Source organism: Hyla sarda, chromosome 3 (assembly GCF_029499605.1).
Source record: "Hyla sarda isolate aHylSar1 chromosome 3, aHylSar1.hap1, whole genome shotgun sequence".
NCBI lineage: Eukaryota > Metazoa > Chordata > Amphibia > Anura > Hylidae > Hyla > Hyla sarda.
This window is the reverse complement of record NC_079191.1, coordinates 402,867,611-402,890,321: the sequence shown is the minus strand read 5'-3', so window position 1 is coordinate 402,890,321 and position 22,711 is coordinate 402,867,611. Positions and strand designations below refer to the sequence as shown.

The following is a 22,711-nucleotide window of genomic DNA, read 5'->3' as shown; positions in this document are numbered from 1 at the left end:
GTACCCCTCTGGGACGCGTAAAGGGGGGGGGGGGTAACGAGCAGCAGGCTATATACGCCCACTAATACCCTAAATCCTACCTTAGAGTTTTGCCTATCCTATTGCACAACTGCTGAAGGTTAGTACAACACTATAGGTGTGGTGGTGGGTTTTCTCGTTTTATTTCTACATATACTGGAAGATACTACACTAGGGAGCGCCCCGCATTTTTTCTGTCTTTATTTTCCAATCTTGTAATATGGCCCTTAGACTTATTCATGTGAATAGATATGAGCCAATGGACATGGCCCACCGTAGTGCTGTTTCTGGAGGGAAATAAAATGCAGACCAACTTTTCCGATTCTGGTCAATCCCATTAGTTGGTTATGTTCTTAAGTCTCTCTTGATTCCTATAAACCAGTGGATTCAAACTGTGGCCCTTGAGATGTTGCAAAACTTTAACTTCTCTCCCTGAGAACAAAAGTATAAGGCATGGTGAAATCCAACATATCTGGGAGGGCCCCCATACGCATGAGATAGTTGGCCCATCCCAAGTTTGGCTGACTTTAATGTACTATGCATGGCCAGCTTTCGACCTTCTGAACTCCTATGGGCTTTTAGGTTTGTATACATAGAACTACCCATCTAGAAAAGGAGTTTTCTAGTTACGTAAAAACAAAAACAAACATACTTGGGGAAAATCGAATGGTGCTAAACCACCAGATCTGGTGAAACACATGATGTGGCCCTGGGGCGGAATGAACCCTACAGTGAGGACAGACACAACAAAACATGGCTCCTGTTTAGCTACAAGTGTCAACAGTGCATCCTAATATACTTTATTCCTCGTTCTGATCCATCAATGCCATGGTCACAAGAAGACCTTCTCAAACGTCTCAAAAGTTGTTTGCTTTTTACAATCCTATTTTTCCTGATGCCTCCCCTGAACCTAAAATGTTATCAAAATGGCCGGATAAAAACATTAAAAAAAAAAATGGCTGGATTAAAAACACCATTTTGAATGTTGAAGTTGTTGAATTTTTTATTTATTTATTGTTTCTGGTGTATTTCCCCCAATTCCTGTCACATGGCTTGTAATGAGAAAAACTAAATAAAAAGCCTATACTAATACACACTGGGGAAGAATATTCCAAACTGAATTTTTTTTTGTGTAAACCGCTCACCAAGTATTTTAGGACACATTTCATCATAGTCATCAGTTTGTGTAAACTGCACCACATTGGTTGAAAAAAAGGGGTGCGGCACAAATTTACAAACAGAACTATGCTTTGTTTGCACCATGTGCTCAGAGGTGGAGCAGACTGAGCTCATGGCATAAGACGCTTTCTAAAAAGAATCGCTGTTGAAAATCTGGAGCAATCTTAGAAAATCTAAGCAAGTTTTTAAATATGTCCTGCCTTATGTTTGGAAAAAAATAAGCCATAAAAATGGCATCATGAAGGAAAATGCAATTTTTGGGGCCTAAAAAAGCCAAACCAAAGTTGTGTTTTTTCATAGAATAAGAAAGCTGGATGACTCTCGGTACAGTGGTCCCTCAAGTTACAATATTAATTGGTTCCAGGACGACCATTGTATGTTGAGACCATAACTCTATGGAAAGCCCCAAAATGTAATCCAAAAATAGGAAAAGTGAGGATTAAATAAAAATAAGTCGATAACTAATACATATAAAACAAGTCCTTACATATAAAAGTAAAAAAGATCTGCTGGAATCTGTAATCACTGTCTATGTAGAGGACAGGAGCTTCTTTAGGGTCCTGTACAGTACACACAATGTCCTAAAAAAGTAATGGAGCCGCCCTCACCTGGTGTCCAAAAGGAGCAGCTAACCCTGGCACAGGTAAGGAGTAGTACAGAACATGTAATACCTCCCTGTACTGTAGGGGGCGCTACCAGACAGCCAGTGCATGTACTTCAGTAATACAGGTGTTTTACCAGTGAATGCCCATTCTGATTGGTCAGTTCTTCCGGGTATTGACATGTTTCACAGATCCGGACTGCCCATAGTATTGTATGTTGAGTCTGGTTTCAAGTTACAATGAATCAGAAAAGACCATTGTATGTTGAGGCCATTGTAAGTTGAGGGATCAATGTATGGGTGCTTTATAAGGGTTGTTACCCAGTACTGCCTAGTTATGTCTAGATACACTGCACCTCCTCATGTCAGTCTTCTTATACATTAAGAAAGTTGGCTAACAATTCCTGTCAGAGCTGTCATGGCAGCCATACTGGTTGTCAGCCATAATGAAATGCAAAGTGAAAGTAGACTGGATGGTAGGTTGTAGTACACAGCAATGGCTGAGGTTCATAGGTCGTATCTCCTCTATTGTGGCACATGTAGGCGGAAACCATAAGTGTGTGAAATGTAAGTGTATTTCTTAATATATTGTAAACCTTTGTTACACATTGTAAAGCTGAATGTGATGTCTGAATGTGATTTCTTTATTGTCTGCTATAATCTCACGTTTAGAGGCAGCATCTCGGCGCGGTGATTTTCCCTAAATTATATCTTTACACTGTAATTATGGTGATAAAGAAATGTGGATGACTTTCCCTAACACAGTGCACTGTGGGTAGATTACCGAGAATCTTTGTCATGTCATTTCAACAACATGTATGTGGAAAAGTCTCAAAAACTCATCCTCAATCTCATGTAGCCCAACCTAAAGGGTAAGCCATTTTCTTCCAAAATAGCACCACCCTTGTCAGTGTCTAGTACTGCAACTCATTTAATTAAAGAGCTGAATTACGTCCTAACCCTTCCCACTGTTATTTACTTGCTATGTTATGGTTTTGGACTTGTATTTTTGAAAAATCTTCAATAAAAAATTTACAGTTAAAAAAAAAATAATAATAATAAAGAGCTGAATTGCAATGCCACACCCAACCCCTAGACCAGTGTAGTTTTTGGGACTTCTTGCCAGCAAGTCCATGAAATCACATGAAATGACAAAATAAAAGAGAATCACAGACTGCATTAAAAAAGCACAGAAAATATAGACAAGCCTAAAGTGTTTTTTCCAGGACTTTCTGATTGGTGGCGGTTAGACACATGACACCACCACCAACCCCCTCTCCGTTTATAGCATACAAAATGAACGGAACCAGATGCAGACAGCTCCATACACTATGTAGTTGCCGTGCTGGATTATGGCAGCTCAGCTCCCGCTCACTTCAATAGGGGCCAAGCTGCAGTAACCCAGAATGGCCACTACATAACGTATGGCACTGTCTGCTTCAGTCGCTTTTTACTGTATATGTAGGCATTGCGGCACCAGCAAACAGCTGATTGGCGGGCGGGTGCCAGGTTTCGGACCACCGTGATCAGATCTTAAAGGCCTATTCTTATAAACATTTATCAAAACCAAGGATAGTTGCCCTTAAAAGAATGGTGCATGTACAAACCCCATAGCCTGTGTTTCTAATCATGTGCCCCTTTTCCATTCTATAGGCCTAGGCCATGTATTGTCTTCTACTGGATATCAGAAAAACTACCAGGATGACAGGCAAAGAGTCTGCTATGGGGCCTGGTAGCTGAAGACGGCCATCTGCACATGCCTTAAACTCGCTTGTATCCTAAGGTGGTCATGTTGAGGTGGAGCCCATTCAGTAGAGTCAGAAGTAATAAGAGGCATAAACTGTAATTAAGCTGGGAACCTCTAACTAGGCCTCACCTGTCATCGCAGTAGGTGAACTTCATGTCCATGCTGTGGCGGCTTAGGAATGTTTTGCTGTCCAGCGGGATGTCGATGTTGGAAGGGTGCTGTATAGGCTTGCATATCATCACCAGGCAGTTGAGCATAGGCTCCTTGTAGCCACAGATGGCGTGTGGGTTGTAGGAGTTGTATGTCTTGATGTGACCGGTGCAATGCAACACCTAGGAGAAGTGGATAAAATATTGACAATCCCTATAAGATTCCCCAACTTTCCCATTCATTGCTTGCGACAAAGTCACAGGTTTTTACCTTCCATGTTGCAGATTTGAGATTGACAGTTCTGCCCCTGTTGGTAACCGTGCATTTCATCCTCATGAAGAAATCCCGCTCGGTATTGGCATCCTTGCTCTTCTTTCCAATGCTGGCACCTTAAAGAAATACATAATAGAGATGAGTAATAATGGCTGCACTGTGGGGGGGGGGGGGGGGGTCTACATGTCCATGTGGGCTCTTCCATAGGCCAAGCAAGGTTTAGATGTCTTAAGTTTTCCCATAAGGCTACGTTCACATCACGATTTAGCCACACGGTTTTGAATAATTTTTTTTCTTTTAGAAAACGTATACCTCAAAAACTGACAAAACCATTTGCAATCGTGTGCTCATACAGTTTGCATTGACTACAATGTTATAAAAACTGTATATGTTTTTATTTAATTTTTTTTTTATAAAGGACACACACAAAACCCCTTGAAAACAAAAAGAAACAGGACAGAACCGAATACAAAACTGTGGTAGGGGCATTCACACTACGTTTTGTCTATACGGGGACCGGATCCGGCTGGGGGATGGGAAAACCAGGTGTTCCCATCTCCCAGCTGGACCAGGCTCCCATCTCCCATCTCATTCATTTGAATGAGCCGACCGGAGTCCGATAATGACTCCGGTTGGCTCATTTTTTGCCCCGTATCCGGTTCTTGACCGGACCTAAAACCGAGGCATACTATGGTTTTTTGATCCGGTCACAAAACCGGATACGGGGCAAAAATGAGTCGACCGGAATCCCTATCTGACTCCGGTCGGCTCATTAAAGTGAATGAGAAGCTGCGTGGGTCTGGCTGGGATACGGAAGCGCCCGGTTTTGAAAATTCCCAACCGGACCTGGCAGCCATAGGCTGCAAACGTAATGTGAATGCAGGCTTGGACTGCAGTTTTGTGCACGGGGGGGGAGGTGATGCAGAAAACTGATACAGTACAAAAACTTACGCAACCTGATACATCTTTTTGGGTAAGTTTTCATATGGTTGGTCACTGTATAAGGCAAGCAATACGGTTGTATACTGTTTTAAAATACAACAACAGATTTTAAAAAGTATGGCAAAATTGTGATGGGAATGCATTCTGATCAACGGCACTGGAGCAATACTGGCAGTAGAATGCATTTCCTGCTCCGGTTTTATTGTTTGAGTAAGCAGGAACCTAGAAAAGCGTGGCAAGAGCCAATTTTAATCTTTTCCAACCAGGGTGCCTCCCGCTGTTGCCAAATTACAACACCCAGCATGCCCGGACAGCCTTTGGCTGTCCGGCATGCTGGGAGTTGTAGTTTGGCAACAGCGGGAGGCACCCTGGTTGGGAAAGACTGCCATAACAATAGCTAAACTGACCATCACCCAGCTTTCCCGTGAAAATGTTCTCACAGAAAGGTAGTTATATAATTCTTTATCTATCAGGGTAAAGAAAAGCAGGTTGTATAAGTGCACCACGTTACGGATTAGTGAAATGTAGGTGGAAGGTTATCTCCTCTTCTGAAAAAACGTCAGTGTGAGGGGAAAAAAAAAAACACAAGACACTGACTTTGCCCAACAGAAGCATATTTCATGGAAAAGGAGCTACAGACGCAAATAAAACAAAGCCATGTAATAAAGGAATGAACAACAAGTGGAATTTTTTGTTGGTTAAAAGTAAGAGGTCTTCTGAGAAAAGACTCAAAAAGCCACCATACAAGGAATGTCTGTCCATAGGTGTGAATATCTCTAGAGGGAGAGGCAAAGACACCATCTATGTGTATGGGGATACCAGCTCCGACCACAGCCTCACATCTTTTATTGCTGCCCATTGGTACACTATTGTTGGGTAAAAGCATCAGGCAGCAGGTTGGATATTAGCACCTACAACTCTTTGTTTCTTCAGGTCATAAATAGCACCGTATGTTTTTGGTTCGACATGTTCTCATTTGATGACCATAGACCTTAAAGGGTTACTCCAACCCTAAACATGTTATCCCCTATGCAAAGGATAGGGGATAACATGTCCATCTTTGGGCCGGCGTTGTGGTCACGGAAGCCTAGGGCTTCCGTGATCATGACACCAAACCACGCTAGTACACAGCAGTCACGCCTCCTCCCATAGACATGAATGGAGGGCGCATGGTGGCTGTGTTCGCTAGTCATCCGTCACGGAGCAAAGTTCGCTCCGTGCAGCGGATGCCGCGGCAGAGATCACGGGGGTACCCAGTGGCTGGACCCCCGTGATCGGACAGGTTATCCCCTATCCTTAGGATAGGTGCGAGTCCAATTCTGGAATTACACCTTATGTCGACCTTTCCAAAAGTAATCTATATTGCTCATGAAAAAAAAGGCAAAAAGTTTTACATAAAGAAGTACTTCCATCTCAATATTAATGGCATATCCACAGGACATGCATGAATGTCTGATAGATGCGGATCACACCTCGGAGTCCCGCACCTACCTTAGGACCGCTAGAAACTAAAAAAGTTTAAGCTTACCTCCCCGCATTCTGAGGGCACAGATCCACACCAGCCAGCCAGTTGCGAGGCAGCAAGAAGTTAAGAAATGAACCAGCACTCTCGGTCAAAGGATTGAATCTTTATTGGAATTTTCCTAAGGGAAGGGTAACGCATAACAGATCCGCAGCATATTTTACGCTGTGGATCTGCCGATGATCCAACCCTATATTGTGCATCCAGCTGTTCCCCCTATGTCCTGCTCGCAGCGGCAATGTGTTGCTCCGAGCAGCCACATAGGGACTTGCGAGTCACCATGCACATGCAAGGTGTACTCAGATATCACTTCCGCTCCACAAAGTCTGTGAGTGCACTGCGAGTACACGCAGCAACTCGCAGGCCCATGTGGCTGCTCAGAGCAGCGCATTGCCGCTGCGAGCAGGACGGAGGGGAACAGCTGGAGGCACAATATAGGGTCGGGTCATCGGTGGATCTGCAGCATAAAATACGCTGCGGACGGGTTCTGTGTGACCCTACCCTAAAACAGCAACATCACACAGTGTTGGAAAAACAAGGACCTCTGGATGAGTCACTGTGTGATGTTGGTATTTTAAGAAGATTCCAATAAAGATTTAAATGGGCACTGTAAGATTCAAAACTGATGTTGTTACTGATGAAAATTAAAAAAGACCTTTTGTAATATAGTTGATTAAAAAAATGCTGAATATTTAATATAGAAAACGCCTCCCAAAAATCCCACCGCTAAGGGTCCCCATACCTGCTGGGACACTAGCCAGTCCTTCAGCAGGATCGGGCTTGTCCATGGGTCATGGACAAGAGATTACTCATGGACAAGGCTGCATGAGCAGACACCCCAATCACCACCCACTACCACAAGGGAGGGACACGCCACCTCCAAACACACACCAATCACCTCCTGCCACTACAAGCAAGGGACACACCCCCTTCCCCAGAGAGGATTTTTAACACTGTGAGCTAATGAAAAGAGGGATTTTTATAATAAATATAGGTGATAGAGGCATAAAAATGTACATGGTAAGGATTAGGTATTGAGTAACTTAATAATTATGTTTTTTATTCCATTTGTACTATTTTTATTGGGGGATCTGACAGATTCGCTTTTCAATCCTTTTACCAAGAGTGCTGGATCATTTCTTTACTCCTTGCTGTCTTGAGAACACCTACCTTGCTTGTGGTGGCCAGAAGTGGTCAGGAAGCTAAACATAGCTGAGCAGGGTGTTCTACACCCTTTAAGCAACTGCTTCAGAGGTAAATGAGAGCTGCCTAAACAGCATAGCACCATGAGCTACAAACAGATTCTATTTCATAGTGCTACACTGTTCACACCAATGGCCATGTGACTAATACAAGAAACATACTACCAAAAGTAAATTACAAACATTTTTGAAAGATTTCCTACCGGACTTTAAAGTTAAATTCTCTCTGATTTCATCATGATCACATGGATGAGTGAAGTCAAAGATGCTGTGTCCTGTGAGTTCCACCTAAAATGAAAAAAACAGGGAACGTTATAAGCCACAATTACTTAGCTGCAACTTTTTTTTTTGGGCTATACACATCCAGAAAAACAGCTTCCAAATTAATTAACATAAATAATAGATTTTGTGAAATTCTTAGATGGCAGAAGACTGAGATAACTTATAGGTACCCTTTTGTCAGTGGTGGGTCTGGGTATGCTAGTTCGGTCTAGGGCAGAGGTCCCCAAACCAATTCTCAAGGCCCACCAACAGTCCAGGATTTCAGTTTTTCCTTGTTCAATTCCAATGGAGTAACTGAAAAAAAAACAGAATGTTGGTGGACTGGGTTGGGGACCACTAGTAAAGGGAACAACCTGCCATTGTCTTGTATGGCTGTGGGACAGTGCCCAATACTACAGCCACAGTCATATTGCAGCAAAAGGAGGCCCATCTAGCACTACCAGGCCATTGAGGTAAATATTTTTGCCTAATTCGATGTTAATATTGTTGTGTTTACCAACATTTTTGAAGCAAAAATGATGTGTTCAAAGTCATTTCATGATCATATAGAGTTGCAATGGAGATCGGGAGACTAGGGTTTCACTGAACAGGAACAATTTTTATACTTCAGAGTTAAAAACAAAAACAAACTAGCTAACTCCCTACATATGTAGACCCCAGATCAATGTGAATGGCTACGTCACCTGTGTAAGGCCCATGTACTTGTTAATGTTTTCAGACAGGAAGATCATGTCACCATCTTGAGTCAGGACAGCAACGAATCCTTCCAGAGCTTTAAGATACAAATTGTCGGTCTGGTTCTCAGAGTCTGGGTCCAGGTCGCCTTCTGCACATACTGTAAAAAAAACAAAAAACTAAACACATAGCAGCGACCGATGCAGGTTTACATAAAACACAACACACTTTATACAATTCAGATCACAAGTTTAATCAAATGTAAAGTGCAAGAAAATGCAATAACTTAAATTAACAATTTCACCCAATAATAATCAACGTGACAATAATCAACTGTGACAACTATGACAAAGCTTCGTCCAAGGTTATAATTGGAATCCCCCCCCCCCCCCAGCTTGGAAAGGGAGCGTTTTCAAAAATAACATATTAGGAAATTACTTGTTCTTCAATTCCCTAATATAGTATTTATTACCTACGAGTTATTGTCGAGGAAAATTCCATTTAGCCATAAAAAATTTGCCATAAATTTTGAATAGATTGAGCAGGGACATGCACAGACATTTTGGGGTGCAGGGGCTCAAGTTGAAAAAATTGGTAAAGCAGTCTTGTCAGCTGAATGGGGCCAGCATCACCCCACAGAGGTTCCAATCAGTGAGAGCATTATAGGGCACCGGCTTCTTTATTCTTCGGGTGCAAGTAGACCGTACGGACAACGGAGCACCCGATCAAGACAGGTACGTGATAGCTATCTCGTGCCGCATCTGGCGCTTCATCAGCAACAATCTCTACTGAGAAATAGGAGTCCAATGGTAAATTAGATTCAGGGGGATAGTGAAAGGGAAAGCAGTGGGGGTCTGGGTACAACATTCTCCCTATTCATGGGGTCTCAGAGAAGGTATGTAGGTTACCCAGAATTTAAAGAAGTATTTAGACATATTGGGGGAGATTTATCAAACGATTTAGACTGGTTTTTCCTGTCTACATTTGTCGCACAGAAAGTCGCAGTCTAAATATGTGCGACTTTTCTGCGACTTTTGCTGGAGAGGATTTTTAGAACATGATGCATGCAAGTCTATTTTAGACGGAAATGCATTGGAAAATGCATTGGTGCTGAATTTATCAAGTGCGACTTTTGTGCGACAAGTCGCATCTGCCCAAAATACGCTGAAATGTCAGACCATGTTGGAGCAGGTCTAAATGCAGTTTAAGCTGTAGACCCTGAAGTCTGAGCACAGAATTTATCAAGGGCTGTGAGACCTTTGATAAATCAGGAGCACAATAGACAGGAGACTACCACATACGCTGGTCTATAAGCATACCCAGAATAGACTAGATTAGGAAATGTCCCCCATGGTGTATGGAGAGAAATAACGGGGGGCATACATGGTACACTGTTAACACCAAATCGGCTTCTTTATTCTTCGGGTGCAAACTAGTCTTGATTGGGCGCCCCATTGCCCGTGCTGTCAATTGGCACCCGAAGAATAAAGAAGCCGGTTGGTGTTAATAGTGTACTGTGTGTGCCCCCCGGGTATTCCTCTCCATACGCTGTGGACTTGCATTGCTGCTTTTCTGCGGGCAGAGGCCGCGGAATGTTCCCACTGGAAGGCGCCTGCACGCTGATCTTCTGTAGCTGTGATGAAGAGAGGAGGAATACCTGAAAACACCAAGAGGTCAGTGCCAACGAACTGTGGGGGAGATTTATCAAAACCTGTGCAGAGGAAGAGTGGTGCAGTTGCCCATAGCAACCAATCAGATTGCTTCTTTCATTTTCCACAGGCCTCTTTAGAGGCCTGTGGAAAATGAAAGAAGCAATCTGATTGGTTGCTATGTACAACTGCACCACTCTTCCTCTGCACAGGGTTTGATAAATCTCCCCCTGTGTCTCTTTCGTGCTCTTAGAAATATTGTAAATTCTTAAAACATTGGTGATCCATTTATGCAAAAGTGACCAAGAATGATCAAGAAATTTCGCCATATTGGTTGTCACCCAAGAATTAGATCACTTTATCGTTCTGACAAAATAAGAGTCTGCCATCCGTTTCTGCTGACAAAGATGTCATAATTTCCTCAGGTTTTCAAAAATGGCCACTGCAACTATATCGAAAAAATGAAAACATTTTTGTAAATAATCCGAACATAATAACCAACCTCTGGCTTCTGTTCTACCTTTGCAGCTCCTTTTCCAACTTGTATATCCACTTTAATTTACATTAAATGTTTAGTGTACGACTGCCAAGAGCACTTGAAGCACGTCACACTTTTGTTTCCTCCGTGGTGTTATATGAACAACATTTTTATGGAATAAAGTACCGTAATAAAGATTTTATCCGGACCTACAGGGCTGGACTTTTGTTTGTTGCTCAAGGCTATGCGCACTTTTTTTTTTTTTTGCCGTTTTTCTGTTCACACAGGGGGGAGATTTATCAAAACCTGTCCAGAGGAAAAGTTGTTGAGTTGCCTATGGCAACCAATCGGATCGCTGCTTTCGTTTTACAGAGGCCTTTTCAAAAATGAAAGAAGTGATCTGATTAGTTGCTATGGGCAACTCAAAACCCGTCCAGACGAAAAGTTGCTGAGTTGCCCATAGCAACCAATCAGATCGCTTCTTTCATTTTGCAGAGGCCTTTTCAAAAATGAAAGAAGCGATCTGATTGGTTGCTATGGGCAACTCAGCAACTTTTCCTCTAGACAGGTTTCTCCCCCACAGTGTTAACAGCTGGGTTTCATCTTGGTCCATTTTTACAATCACTTATGGGTCGAAAAACAAGGTGGGGTGGGGGTGGAAAATTGGGTCCATTGCATCTGGCCGGTAGCAGAACTTATTTCAAAGAATGTAACCCCTTAAATGATTGCATGGAAGCAGTATGCTGAATGGACATGTGACGGCTTACAGCACGCTGATCTGTCTCTTTAACTGTGTACTGTGCTGGGAGATTTATAGCCTTGGTTATGAATGTGACCTTCTTCACTCCCAGGGGATTATTATTAATTGCACTTACAAAACTTCAAGGAAGTTTACGGTTTCCAGAAGAAAATGACAGTGCTGCTCAGCTGGGGTCACCACCATGACCTCCAAAGAAGCCAATCTGCATCCTGCTTTCCATAGCACATAGAGTTCTCTAGGACACGTTGCAAGCCAAGGATTACTGTGTGACCATTCTTAATTTAAAGGGGTACTCAACAAATTTATTTTGGTGCCAGAAAGTTAAACAGATTTGTAAATTACTTCTATTGAAGAATCTTAATCCTTCCAGTACTTATCAGCTGCTGTATGCTCCAAAGGAAGTTGTGTAGTTCTTTCCTGTCTGACCATAGTGCTTTCTGCTGACACCTCTGTCTGCATTGCGCCTCCGAGAAGGCAGCTTTAAGTCACTAGAATGGAGAATGGGGTGCAGTGGACAGAGGGGTGGCTCAGAGTCTGGAAGAAGTCACAGGCATGCTAAGGCCTATGGGGACCACGTGAAAAGATGGATCCTGTGGCTGGAGTATCTAAATGGATATTGGCAAAAGTGTATAAAAAAAGGTAGTGTAAACACACAAGAGATCAGTGTTCTGCTGAGTAGTTGTACGAATGCCACTCTAAGGGTCTATTCACATGGCAGAATTTCCACTTGCGGAATTCCCCCTCAAATTAAAGCCCATAGACTTCTATGGGATTCCGCACTCCCATTCAACCTTCTGAAATTCCGCAAGCGTGAATGGGAATGTGGAATCCCATAGAAGTCTATAGGCTTTAATTTGAAGCGGCACTCTGCAACTGGAAATTCCACCGAGTGAATAGACCCTTATCGAGAGAATCTAAATGTGAGATAGAGACGAGAAGGCTAGGTTTTAAACATGTTATGTATTAAGTGTTTGCTGTGGATTAAAGGGGTTCACCCGTGGAAAACTTTTTTTTTTTTTTTTTTTTTTAAATCAACTGGTGCCAGAAAGTTAAACAGATTTGTATATCACTTCTATTAAAAAATCTTAATCCTTCCAGTACTTTTTAAGGGCTGTATACTAAAGAGAAATCCAAAAAAGAAATGCATTTCCTCTGATGTCATGACCACAGTGCTCTCTGCTGACCTCTGCTGTCCATTTTCGGAACTGTCCAGAGCAGCATATGTTTGCTATGGGTATTTTCTCCAGCTCTGGACAGTTCCTAAAATGGACACCTTTCTAATATACTTCATAAGAAAATGGTATTTCCTTTTTATAGAAATCATGGCTTATAAAATCATGGCTTTGTCCAAACTGAAGCACAGGAAGGGACACAGTGAGGGTGGGCTAGCACTCCTCTGTGCTCTCTCCTGTCTGATGGCACTCCTCTGTGCTCTCTTCTCTCTGATGGCACTCCTCTGTGCTCTCTTCTCTCTGATAGCACTCCTCTGTGCTCTCTCCTGTCTGAGAGGACTCCTCTGTGCTCTCTCCTGTCTGAGAGGACTCCTCTGTGCTCTCTGTCTGAGAGGACTCCTCTGTGCTCTCTCCTGTCTGAGAGGACTCCTCTGTGCTCTCTCCTGTCTGATGGATAGGACTCCTCTGTGCTCTCTCCTGTCTGATAGGACTCCTCTGTGCTCTCTCCTGTCTGATAGGACTCCTCTGTGCTCTCTCCTGTCTGATAGGACTCCTGTGCTCTCTCCTGTCTGATAGGACTCCTCTGTGCTCTCTCCTGTCTGATAGGACTCCTCTGTGCTCTCTCCTGTCTGATAGGACTCCTCTGTGCTCTCTCCTGTCTGATAGGACAGGAGAGAGCACAGATGAGTGCTATCAGACAGGAGAGAGCACAGAGGAGTGCTATCAGACAGGAGAGAGCACAGAGAAGTGCTATCAGACAGGAGAGAGCACAGAGGAGTCCTATCAGACAGGAGAGAGCACAGAGGAGTCCTATCAGACAGGAGAGAGCACAGAGGAGTGCTATCAGACAGGAGAGAGCACAGAGGGGTGCTATCAGACAGGAGAGAGCACAGAGGGGTGCTATCAGACAGAAGAGAGCACAGAGGAGTGCTATCAGACAGGAGAGAGCACAGAGGAGTGCTATCAGACAGGAGACAGCACAGAGGAGTACTAGCCCACCCTCACTTACTGGACTTTGTCCATGCCTGTGCTTCAGCTTGGACAAAGCCATGATTTTTTAAGCCAATTTTTAAGCCAACTGTCCAGAGCTATAGAAAGGAAATACAATTTTCTTATTAAGTATATTAGAAAGGTTAATGTTTTGCCAAGATGTACAACATATAAAAAGTTTTTGTATTTGACAGTGTCCATTTAAATTATAGCAGCACCCCCCCCCCCCCCCCCACATAGTAATTAAAGGTTCTATTCTATGCAACGCTTAGACTTAAATACCTCTGGAGCTAAAAATACACCCGAGCTAACAAGCTTTCATTAATCTTCAGTGTCAGGATGAGCGTTGTACTCGGCTCTGCCAACAACCCATACATGTGTCTGTATTTGCTTTAAAAGGGACACTGCTATGAATCCCGAAAAGAGAATTTGGACATACCCTTCCCTCCAAAATAAAAAATAAAAAATGACAAGTGGGTATATGCAAGTCATAGTTATATCTAGAAAAGCTGACAAACTGCTTGCACTGACTTCCTGACAGTAGTTACAGGATTTTTTTTTTTTACTTTATCTCATGATCTGATCTGTTTTGATATGAGTTTGTATCGTAGCTTCCACTGACCTATATTCTTAGATGTCGTTGCGCTGATAACACTTCTCAAATGACGCTTGTCATGTGTTTACGTGGGCACAATTACTCACCAATGACCCAAACTTACTTTACTAAGCAATAACCAATTCTGACTATTAAAGGGGTTATCCAGGAAAAAAACTTTTATCTATCTATCTATCTATCTATCTATCTATCTATCTATCTATATATATATATATATATCAACTGGCTCCAGAAAGTTAAACAGATTTGTAAATTACTTCTATTAAAAAATATTAATCCTTTCAGTACTTATGAGCTTCTGAACTTAAGGTTGTTCTTTTCTGTCTAAGTGCTCTCTGATGACACATGTCTTGGGAAACGCCCAGTTTAGAAGAGGTTTGCTATGGGGATTTGCTTCTAAACTGGGCGGTTCCCGAGACACGTGTCATCAGAGAGCACTTAGACAGAAAAGAACAACTCAACTTCAGGAGCTCATAAGTACTGGAAGGATTAAAATTTTTTAATAGAAGTAATTTACAAATCTGTTTAACTTTCTGGAGCCAGTTGATTTATATATATATATATATATATATATATATATATAAGTTTTTTCCTGGATAACCCCTTTAACCACTTTACAAGTTACAGTCAATACAGATCATAAAACGCATGTGGTCACACCTTTCCACAGCAAATGCCAGATTGACAGCACAGCTTTTTTTTGCTCTGCCTGGACGTTATTTGCCCAGTGGCAGTTTTGTAAAATCGCAGCATGCAGGGACTATGGCAGTGGTCTTCAACCTGCGGACCTCCAGATGTTGCAAAACTACGACTCCTAGCATGCCCGGACAGCCAACGGCTGTCCGGGCATGCTGGGAGTTGTAGTTTTGCAACATCTGGAGATCCGCAGGTTGAAGACCACTGGACTATGGCATAAGTCTTTTCTCACATAGAAGACTATAGGAGGCACAAAATGCCCCCCTCCCCAGTTCTTCAATAGAAATCTTTGGGTCACATGATGGAAAAGTGACTAGAAAAATGCAGAGGAAAAAAAAATAAATAAAAAATAAAGACATGGGCCAGTCCAACCTCTTAAAGGGGTACTACCGTGGAAAAACTTTTTTTGTTAATCAACTGGTGCCAGAAAGTTAAAAAGATTTGTAAATTACTTCTATAAAAAAATAGGAAATGTTTTTCTTTTTGGATTTCTCTGATGTCACGACCACAGTGCTCTCTGCTGACCTCCGCTGTCCATTTTTGGAACTGTCCAGAGCAGGAGGAAAAATCGACATAGCAAACATATGCTGCTCTGGACAGTTCCTAAAATGGACAGCAGAGGTCAGCAGAGAACACTGTGGTCATGACATCAGAGAAATCCAAAAAGATAAACATTTCCTCTGTACAATACAGCCCCTAAAAATGTATTGGAAGGATTAAGATTTTTTTTTTAATAGAAGTAATTTACAAATCTGGCAAAAATAGGTTTATTAGTCCTCAGCTCAATATCAAAAAGATTAAATGGTAGATGTCTGGTGTCCAATAGAACAAAAAAAGATGATAAATGATATGTTATTTAAAATAAGAATAGTAGTAGTAGTAGTAGTAGTAGTAGTACCCATACCACTGAAGAAGGGGTACTAGTAACGATCTGAACCCCGAAACGCGTCTGGTGACCGAGATTGAGCCTCTGATTATCAGATCCAGTTCACACTACAGTTGCGTTTTCACAGCGTCTATTGGATAGTTGTTGTTTTTTTGGAGAGACTTTATTCATTTACCACCTACCGTATATACTCGAGTATAAGCCGAGTTTTTCAGCACGATTTTTCGTGCTGAAAAAACCCCCCTCGGCCTATACTCGAGTGAACTCCCCCACCCGCAGTGGTCTTCAACCTGCGGACTTCCAGAGGTTTCAAAACTACAACTCCCAGCAAGCCCGGGCAGCCATCGGCTGTCCGGGCTTGCTGGGAGTTGTAGTTTTGAAACCTCCGGAGGTCCGCAGGTTGAAGACCACTGCGGCCTTCAACATCATCCAGCCCCCTCTCACCCCCCTTTAGTTCTGTACAGTACTCACCTCCGCTCGGCGCTGGTCCGGTGCTGCAGGGCTGTCCGGAGAGGAGGTGGTCCGGTGGGATAGTGGTTCCGGGCTGCTATCTTCACCGGGGAGGCCTCTTCTAAGCGCTTCGGGCCCGGCCTCAGAATAGTCACGTTGCCTTGACAACGACGCAGAGGTGCGTTCATTGCCAACGTACTTCTGCGTCGTTGTCAAGGCAACGCCTCTATTCCGGGCCGGAAGCGCGGAGAAGAGGCACCCCCGGTGAAGATAGCAGCCCGGAACCACTATCCCACCGGACCACCTCCTCACCGGACAGCCCTGCAGGACCGGACCAGCGCCGAGCGGAGGTGAGTACTCAGAACTAAAGGGGGTGAGAGGGGGCTGGATGATGTTGAAGGCCGCAGTGGTCTTCAACCTGCGGACCTCCGGAGGTTTCAAAACTACAACTCCCAGCAAGCCCGGACAGCCGATGGCTGCCCGGGCTTGCTGGGAGTTGTAGTTTTGAAACCTCTGGAGGTCCGCAGGTTGAAGACCACTGAGGGCGAATGATGAGAAGAGGATGATGAAGGGGGGGTGTGGGGATGATGAAGGGGGGTGGGGATGATGACAAGGGGATGATGAAGGGGGGGTGTGGGATGATTACAAGGAGATGATGAAGGGGGGGATGTGTGGGATGATGACAAGGGGATGATGAAGGGGGGATGTGTGGGATGATAAGGGGATGATGAAGGGGGGATGTGTGGGATGATGACAAGGGGATGATGATGAGGATGTTAATGACGGGTCTGGATGATGACAGGGGGGGATGAGGTATTTCCCACCCTAGGCTTATACTCGAGTCAATAACTTTTCCTGGGATTTTGGGTTGAAATTAGGGGTCTCGGCTTATACTCGGGTCGGCTTATACTCGAGTATATACGGTACTATTTATTCACTTCATGGAGTCGCATTGTGCTAAAAGTCCATTGGAGTTCTACTTTATCTGCACGCTACTAACTATCTGCATCCAACGCTATTTAGCGCTTACCAGCCTCCCGCACCAGGTCAGCTGACCTCTGACGTCAGACGCCAAGGAACAGCTCGCCGGTGACAGCGGCCGTACATCTTGCGATCATCACGCCGCCCCGGCTAGAGCGCGTCTGACCTTCTTCCATCGGCCTCGTCAGTGGTGCGGCGAGTGGCACAATTGTGCCAGACGTTCTATTTCTTTTGCAGACATTTCCAGTACGGAGTGGGACAACCGGCACTAGCGAGCCAGCACTATTATCAATTATACAAACTGAACTGTATTCTATACCTGTTACAGGATACTAGAGATGAGCAAACTTACAGTAAATTCGATTCGTCACGAACTTCTCGGCTCGGCAGTTGATGACTTTTCCTGCGTAAATTAGTTCAGCTTTCAGGTGCTCCCATGGGCTGGAAAAGGTGGATACAGTCCTAGGAGACTCTTTCCTAGGAATGTATCCACCTTTTCCAGCCCACGGGAGCACCTGAAAGCTGAACTAATTTATGCAGGATAAGTCATCAACTGCCGAGCCAAGAAGTTCGTGACGAATCGAATTTACTGTAAGTTCGCTCATCTCTACAGGATACTATTATACTTCAGGATCATCTTTTTCGGGACATTCATAGGACATCTCATTTATTTTACAGGATTTAATTATACCATCTATAAGACTGTTCTTCATTTACAGGATAGAACATTCACTGCAAATAAGTTACAAGTTACAATATTAATTGGTTCTGGGACGACCATTGTATGTTGAAACCATTGTATGTTGAGACCAGAACTCTATGGAAACCTGGTAATTGGTTCTAAAGCCACCAAAATGTCATCCAAAAATAGAAAAAAGTGAGGATGAAAGAAAAATAAGTAGATAACTAATATATATATAAAGCAAATCCTTACATATAAAAGTAAGAAAGATCTGCTGGGAGCTGCAATCACTGTCTATGTCAGTGTTTTCCAAGCAGGGAGCCTCCAGCTGTTGCAAAACTACAACTCCCAGCATGCCCGGACAGCCAAAGGCTGTCCGGGCATGCTGGGAATTGTAGTTTTGCAACATCTGGGGCCACCCTGCTTGGGAAACACTGGTCTATGTAGAGGACAGGAGCTTCTTCAGGGTCTTGTACAGAATACACTGTGTCCTAAAAAAGTAATGGAGTCGCCCTCACCTGGTGTCCAAAGGAGCAGCTAACCCTGGTACAGGTAAAGTGTACAGAACATGTAATACCTCCCTGTACTGTAGGGGGCACTATCAGACACCAGTCAGTGCATACACTTCAGTAATACAGGTAAAGTGTACAGAACATGTAATACCTCTCTGTACTGTAGGGGGCACTATCAGACACCAGTCAGTGCATACACTTCAGTAATACACGTAAAGAGTACAGAACATGTAATACCTCCCTGTACTGTAGGGGGCGCTACCAGACACCAGTCACTGCATGCACTTCAATAATACATGGGTTTTACCAGTGAATGCCCATTCTGATTGGTCGGTTCTTCCAGCCATTGACCCAGATCTGGACTGTCTGTAGCATTGTATGTTGAGTCTGGTTTCAACTTACGATTGTCCAGAAAAGACCATTGTATGTTGAAACTATTGTATGTTGAGGGATCACTGTACATCATACAGTTGTATTTTTTACAGGTGGAACGTTTATGATTCATGTATAGATATCTATTTAGCCTCCTCGATCCTATTTGGTGCACAATAGACACACTGGGGGGTATTTATCAATTTTGCCTGGTGACAGTTTCTTTTTACCCCCTTTTTTTTTTTTTCTCTTTGGTTTTCGTGGACATGAACCAAATTTATCATTTGGTGCATGTTGTTAGTAATTTTGGCTCAAATGTTGAAATCAGCCGTTCACAGCGCCTTTTACACAGAACTTCCCCCCACAGAGGACGCGTATTTTACCCCTTGTGCACCCATTTCGGAGTCCCTCCTGCAGTATATCAGCAAGTGACATGAGTTATTGTCTTTTGCGGGGTTTATAGCCACCATGTGAAATGGATTTTATTTTCAACTTGGGTATTTTTTTTTTGTTACTTTAGTGCAGTGGTCTTCAACCTGCGGACCTCCAGATGTTGCAAAACTACAATTGCCAGCATGCCCGGACAGCCACTGCTTTAGTGCTCACCTTTCCTGAACCTGTGTGGCCATGTCCAATGCTGGCTCAACGGAGTGTGAAGGTTCCTCAGAGACAACTATGTCGCAGGATAGTATTGAGCAGCCCTGGAGGCGTCACTGCATTCACAAAAAAATGTCTTAATGTATTTTGACGCCTTTACATTTTCTGACATTGCTAAGTGTGTTTTCCATGTGCAAAATTTCTTGGCGGGGATTTGCGCCCAAAAAAAAAACGGGATTTGCGCCAAATTTGCACCAAAGATAGATTGGCGCAAATGATGAAAATTACTGACTAAAGTTAAAATCACACACAGGACTGTGTGATTTTGAGAAAGTTGTAAAAAATGACAGTGGAGAAGATGCGCCAAACTTTGGCGCAAAAAGACACTGCGCCAAAGTATTGCGCCAAAGTTACATGGAAAAAAAAACAAACACATAAATCCTTTGATAAATACCCCCCACTATCCTTTTGATAAGTGTGACAACCACAGTGAACAGCTACAACAGATACATAAGTGTGTCAATATATAGCTGGCAGCTATAATAGATACATTGGTTACATTAAAGGAGTATTCCAGGCAAAAAAAATAATTTATATAGCAACTGGCTCCGGAAAGTTAAACAGATTTGTAAATTACTTCTATTAAAAAATCTTAATCCTTCCAATAGTTATTAGCTTCTGAAGTTGAGTTATTGTTTTCTGTCTAACTGCTCTCTGATGACTCACGTCCCGGGAGCTGTGCAGCTCCTATGGGGATATTCTCCCATCATGCACAGCTCCCGGGACATGACATCATTGAGCAGTTAGACAGAAAACTTCAGAAGCTAATAACTATTGGAAGGATTAAAACTTTTTAATAGAAGTAATTTACAAATCTGTTTGTGCGTCTTATACGGCGAATACACCCCTATCGCGGCGGTCCCTGCGGCCATCAACGGCCGGGACCCGCGGCTAATACAGGACATCACCAATCGCGGTGATGCCCTGTATTAACCCTTCAGGCGCGGCGATCAAAGCTGACCGCCGCATCTGAAGGGAAAGTGACACTAACCCGGCTGTTCAGTCGGGCTGTTCGGGACCGCCGCGATTTCACCGCCGCTGTCCCGAACAGCCCGACTGAATAGCCGGGTTAGTGCTTACAGGACACCGGGAGGGACCTTACCTGCCTCCTTGGTGTCTTCTCCGTTCAGGGATCCCTTGTATGGCCGGCGCTCTCCTTCCTCGTCATCACGTCGTCGCGTACGTGCGTCGGCGTGCGTAACCACGTGATGACGGCGACGGAGAGCGAGGATACCCGGCCGGCAGCAGAGACGTTCCGAAGCGACAGGGGACGCGGCGACAGCGATGGAGCGACATCCAGGGCAGCGGCGGGGACACGTGAGTATTACCTCCTATGCAGTGGTCTTCAATCTGCGGACCTACCGATGTTGCAAAACTTCAACTCCCAGCATGCCCGGACAGCCAACGGCTGTCCGGGCATGCTGGGAGTTGAAGTTTTGCAACATCTGGAGGTCCGCAGGTTGAAGACCACTATTGGGTTCAAAATCTAAAATTTTTTAGATTTTGCACCTATAAATTGGGTGCGTCTTATACGCCGGTGCGTCCTATAGGGCGAAAAATACGGTAGTTAGACAGAAAACAGCAACTCAACTTCAAAAGCTAATAACTATTGGAAGGATTAAGATTTTTTTAATAGAAGTCATTTACAAATCTGTTTAACTTTCCGGAGCCAGTTGATATATAAAAAAAAGTTTTTGCCTGGAATACCCCTTTAACCTCGCTCATTTATTGTGGTTGAGCTACACATAAATACTCCCATTAATTTACAAATCTGTTTAACTTTCTGGCACCAGTTGATTAAAAAAAAAAAATAATAATAAAATAAAAAAGTTTTCCCCGATAGTACCCCTTTAAGTGGTAACTATATGCATGCATGGACATTTATGATGATTTAATATCATACTTTATGATTAGTATGCACGCACATACTACTATGAAAAAATGTACAATATATAGTAGCAGCAGTCAAAATGTTTGATGTAGTGCGGGGACATCTTTACATCTATGGGCAGTTTTACAACAAGCAAATAGATAAGAAGCTTTAGGCCAAGACCTCTTACCCCGCTCTACCATAAAAAAAAACAAAAAACAATCTGTCCATGAAATACCTCATTGTAAAAAAGCCATTAAAGTACATAAAATACTCAAGTCCTGACCAAAGGCTGATAAGGCGAGAAGGATTAAAAGGGGTACTCAGGTGAAAAACATTTTTTTTTAATCAACTGGTGCCAGAAACTTAGATTTGTAAAATTACTTTTAATAAAAAAAAAGAAATCTTAACCCTTCCAGTACTTATCAGCTGCTGTATGTTCCACAGGAAGTTCTTTTCTTTTTGAATTTCTTTTCTGTCTGACCACAGTGCTCTCTACTGACACCTCTGTCCGTCTCAGAAATTGTCCAGAGCGGGATAGGTTTGCTATGGGGATTTGCTCCTACCTCTGGACAGTTCCTGAGACATACAGAGGTGTCAGCAGAGAGTTTCACTGGTGTACCCCTTTAAGAACTTCCAGTGTAACACTATAGTCAGTGCCAAGCTTACCTCACCTCTCAATTCAGTGTCCTGTGGTACTTGCCCACCTACATTCACAAGTGCCAAACTATAGATAAACACAAGTAAAGCGAGACAGATCCTGACACTTGCCCTATAGTAATAAGTAAACTTTAGGCAAAAATGTACAATTTTGTTCTTTTTATTCATCTACCACAAACATAACCACATTTTTTTTATTTAGCTGCAGAACCTGACTTAGGCTGGTTGGCACCTTGTGCAGTACCTTCTAATGTTGCATCCCCTCCACTATTGGTGTGCCTTATAGTACTGGAACAATACAGTCATACAGTGCCCAAATAATACTATCCTAATAATACTGTCCTATTTAGTGTAAAAAGAGGCTAGACCATTGTATAAAACAAGTCTCTTCTGCCTCTCTCCATGTACTCTCTCTCTCCATCAGTCTTCTTTCTCTCTCTATTAGTCCTCTCTGTCTCTCTCTCCCTCCATCAGTCCCCTCTCTCTATTCTTCTCTCTCTCCCCATCAGTCTCCTCTCTCTCCCCATCAGTCTCCTCTCTCTCCCCATCAGTCTCCTCTCTCTCTCTCCCTCCATCATTCTCCCCTCCATCAGTCTTCTCTCTCCCTCCATCCGTCTCCTCTCTTTCTCCCTCCAACAGTCTTCTCTCTCTCTCCCTCTATCCATCCGTCTCCTCTCTCCCCCTCCATC

General features: G+C 43.4%; 1 protein-coding gene across 7 annotated transcripts in view; it reads right to left on the bottom strand.

Moving 5' to 3' along the window:
• Window positions 1–22,711, bottom strand: part of EPAS1 (endothelial PAS domain protein 1) — a 161,598-nt gene that overhangs the window by 25,793 nt on the left and 113,094 nt on the right. For 5 of the 7 annotated variants that reach the window (XM_056568110.1, XM_056568112.1, XM_056568111.1 and 2 more), the window contains exons 3-6: window positions 8,600–8,751; window positions 7,838–7,922; window positions 3,966–4,084; window positions 3,675–3,877 (exon numbers count right to left, since the gene is read on the bottom strand). In XM_056568110.1, coding sequence (XP_056424085.1) covers window positions 3,675–3,877; window positions 3,966–4,084; window positions 7,838–7,922; window positions 8,600–8,751 — 559 coding nt within the window. Of the gene's footprint in view, window positions 1–3,674; window positions 3,878–3,965; window positions 4,085–7,837; window positions 7,923–8,599; window positions 8,752–10,248; window positions 10,379–10,742; window positions 10,973–22,711 lie in introns of those variants that run through there. The other 2 variants (XM_056568116.1, XM_056568115.1) reach the window with 2 other exon arrangements.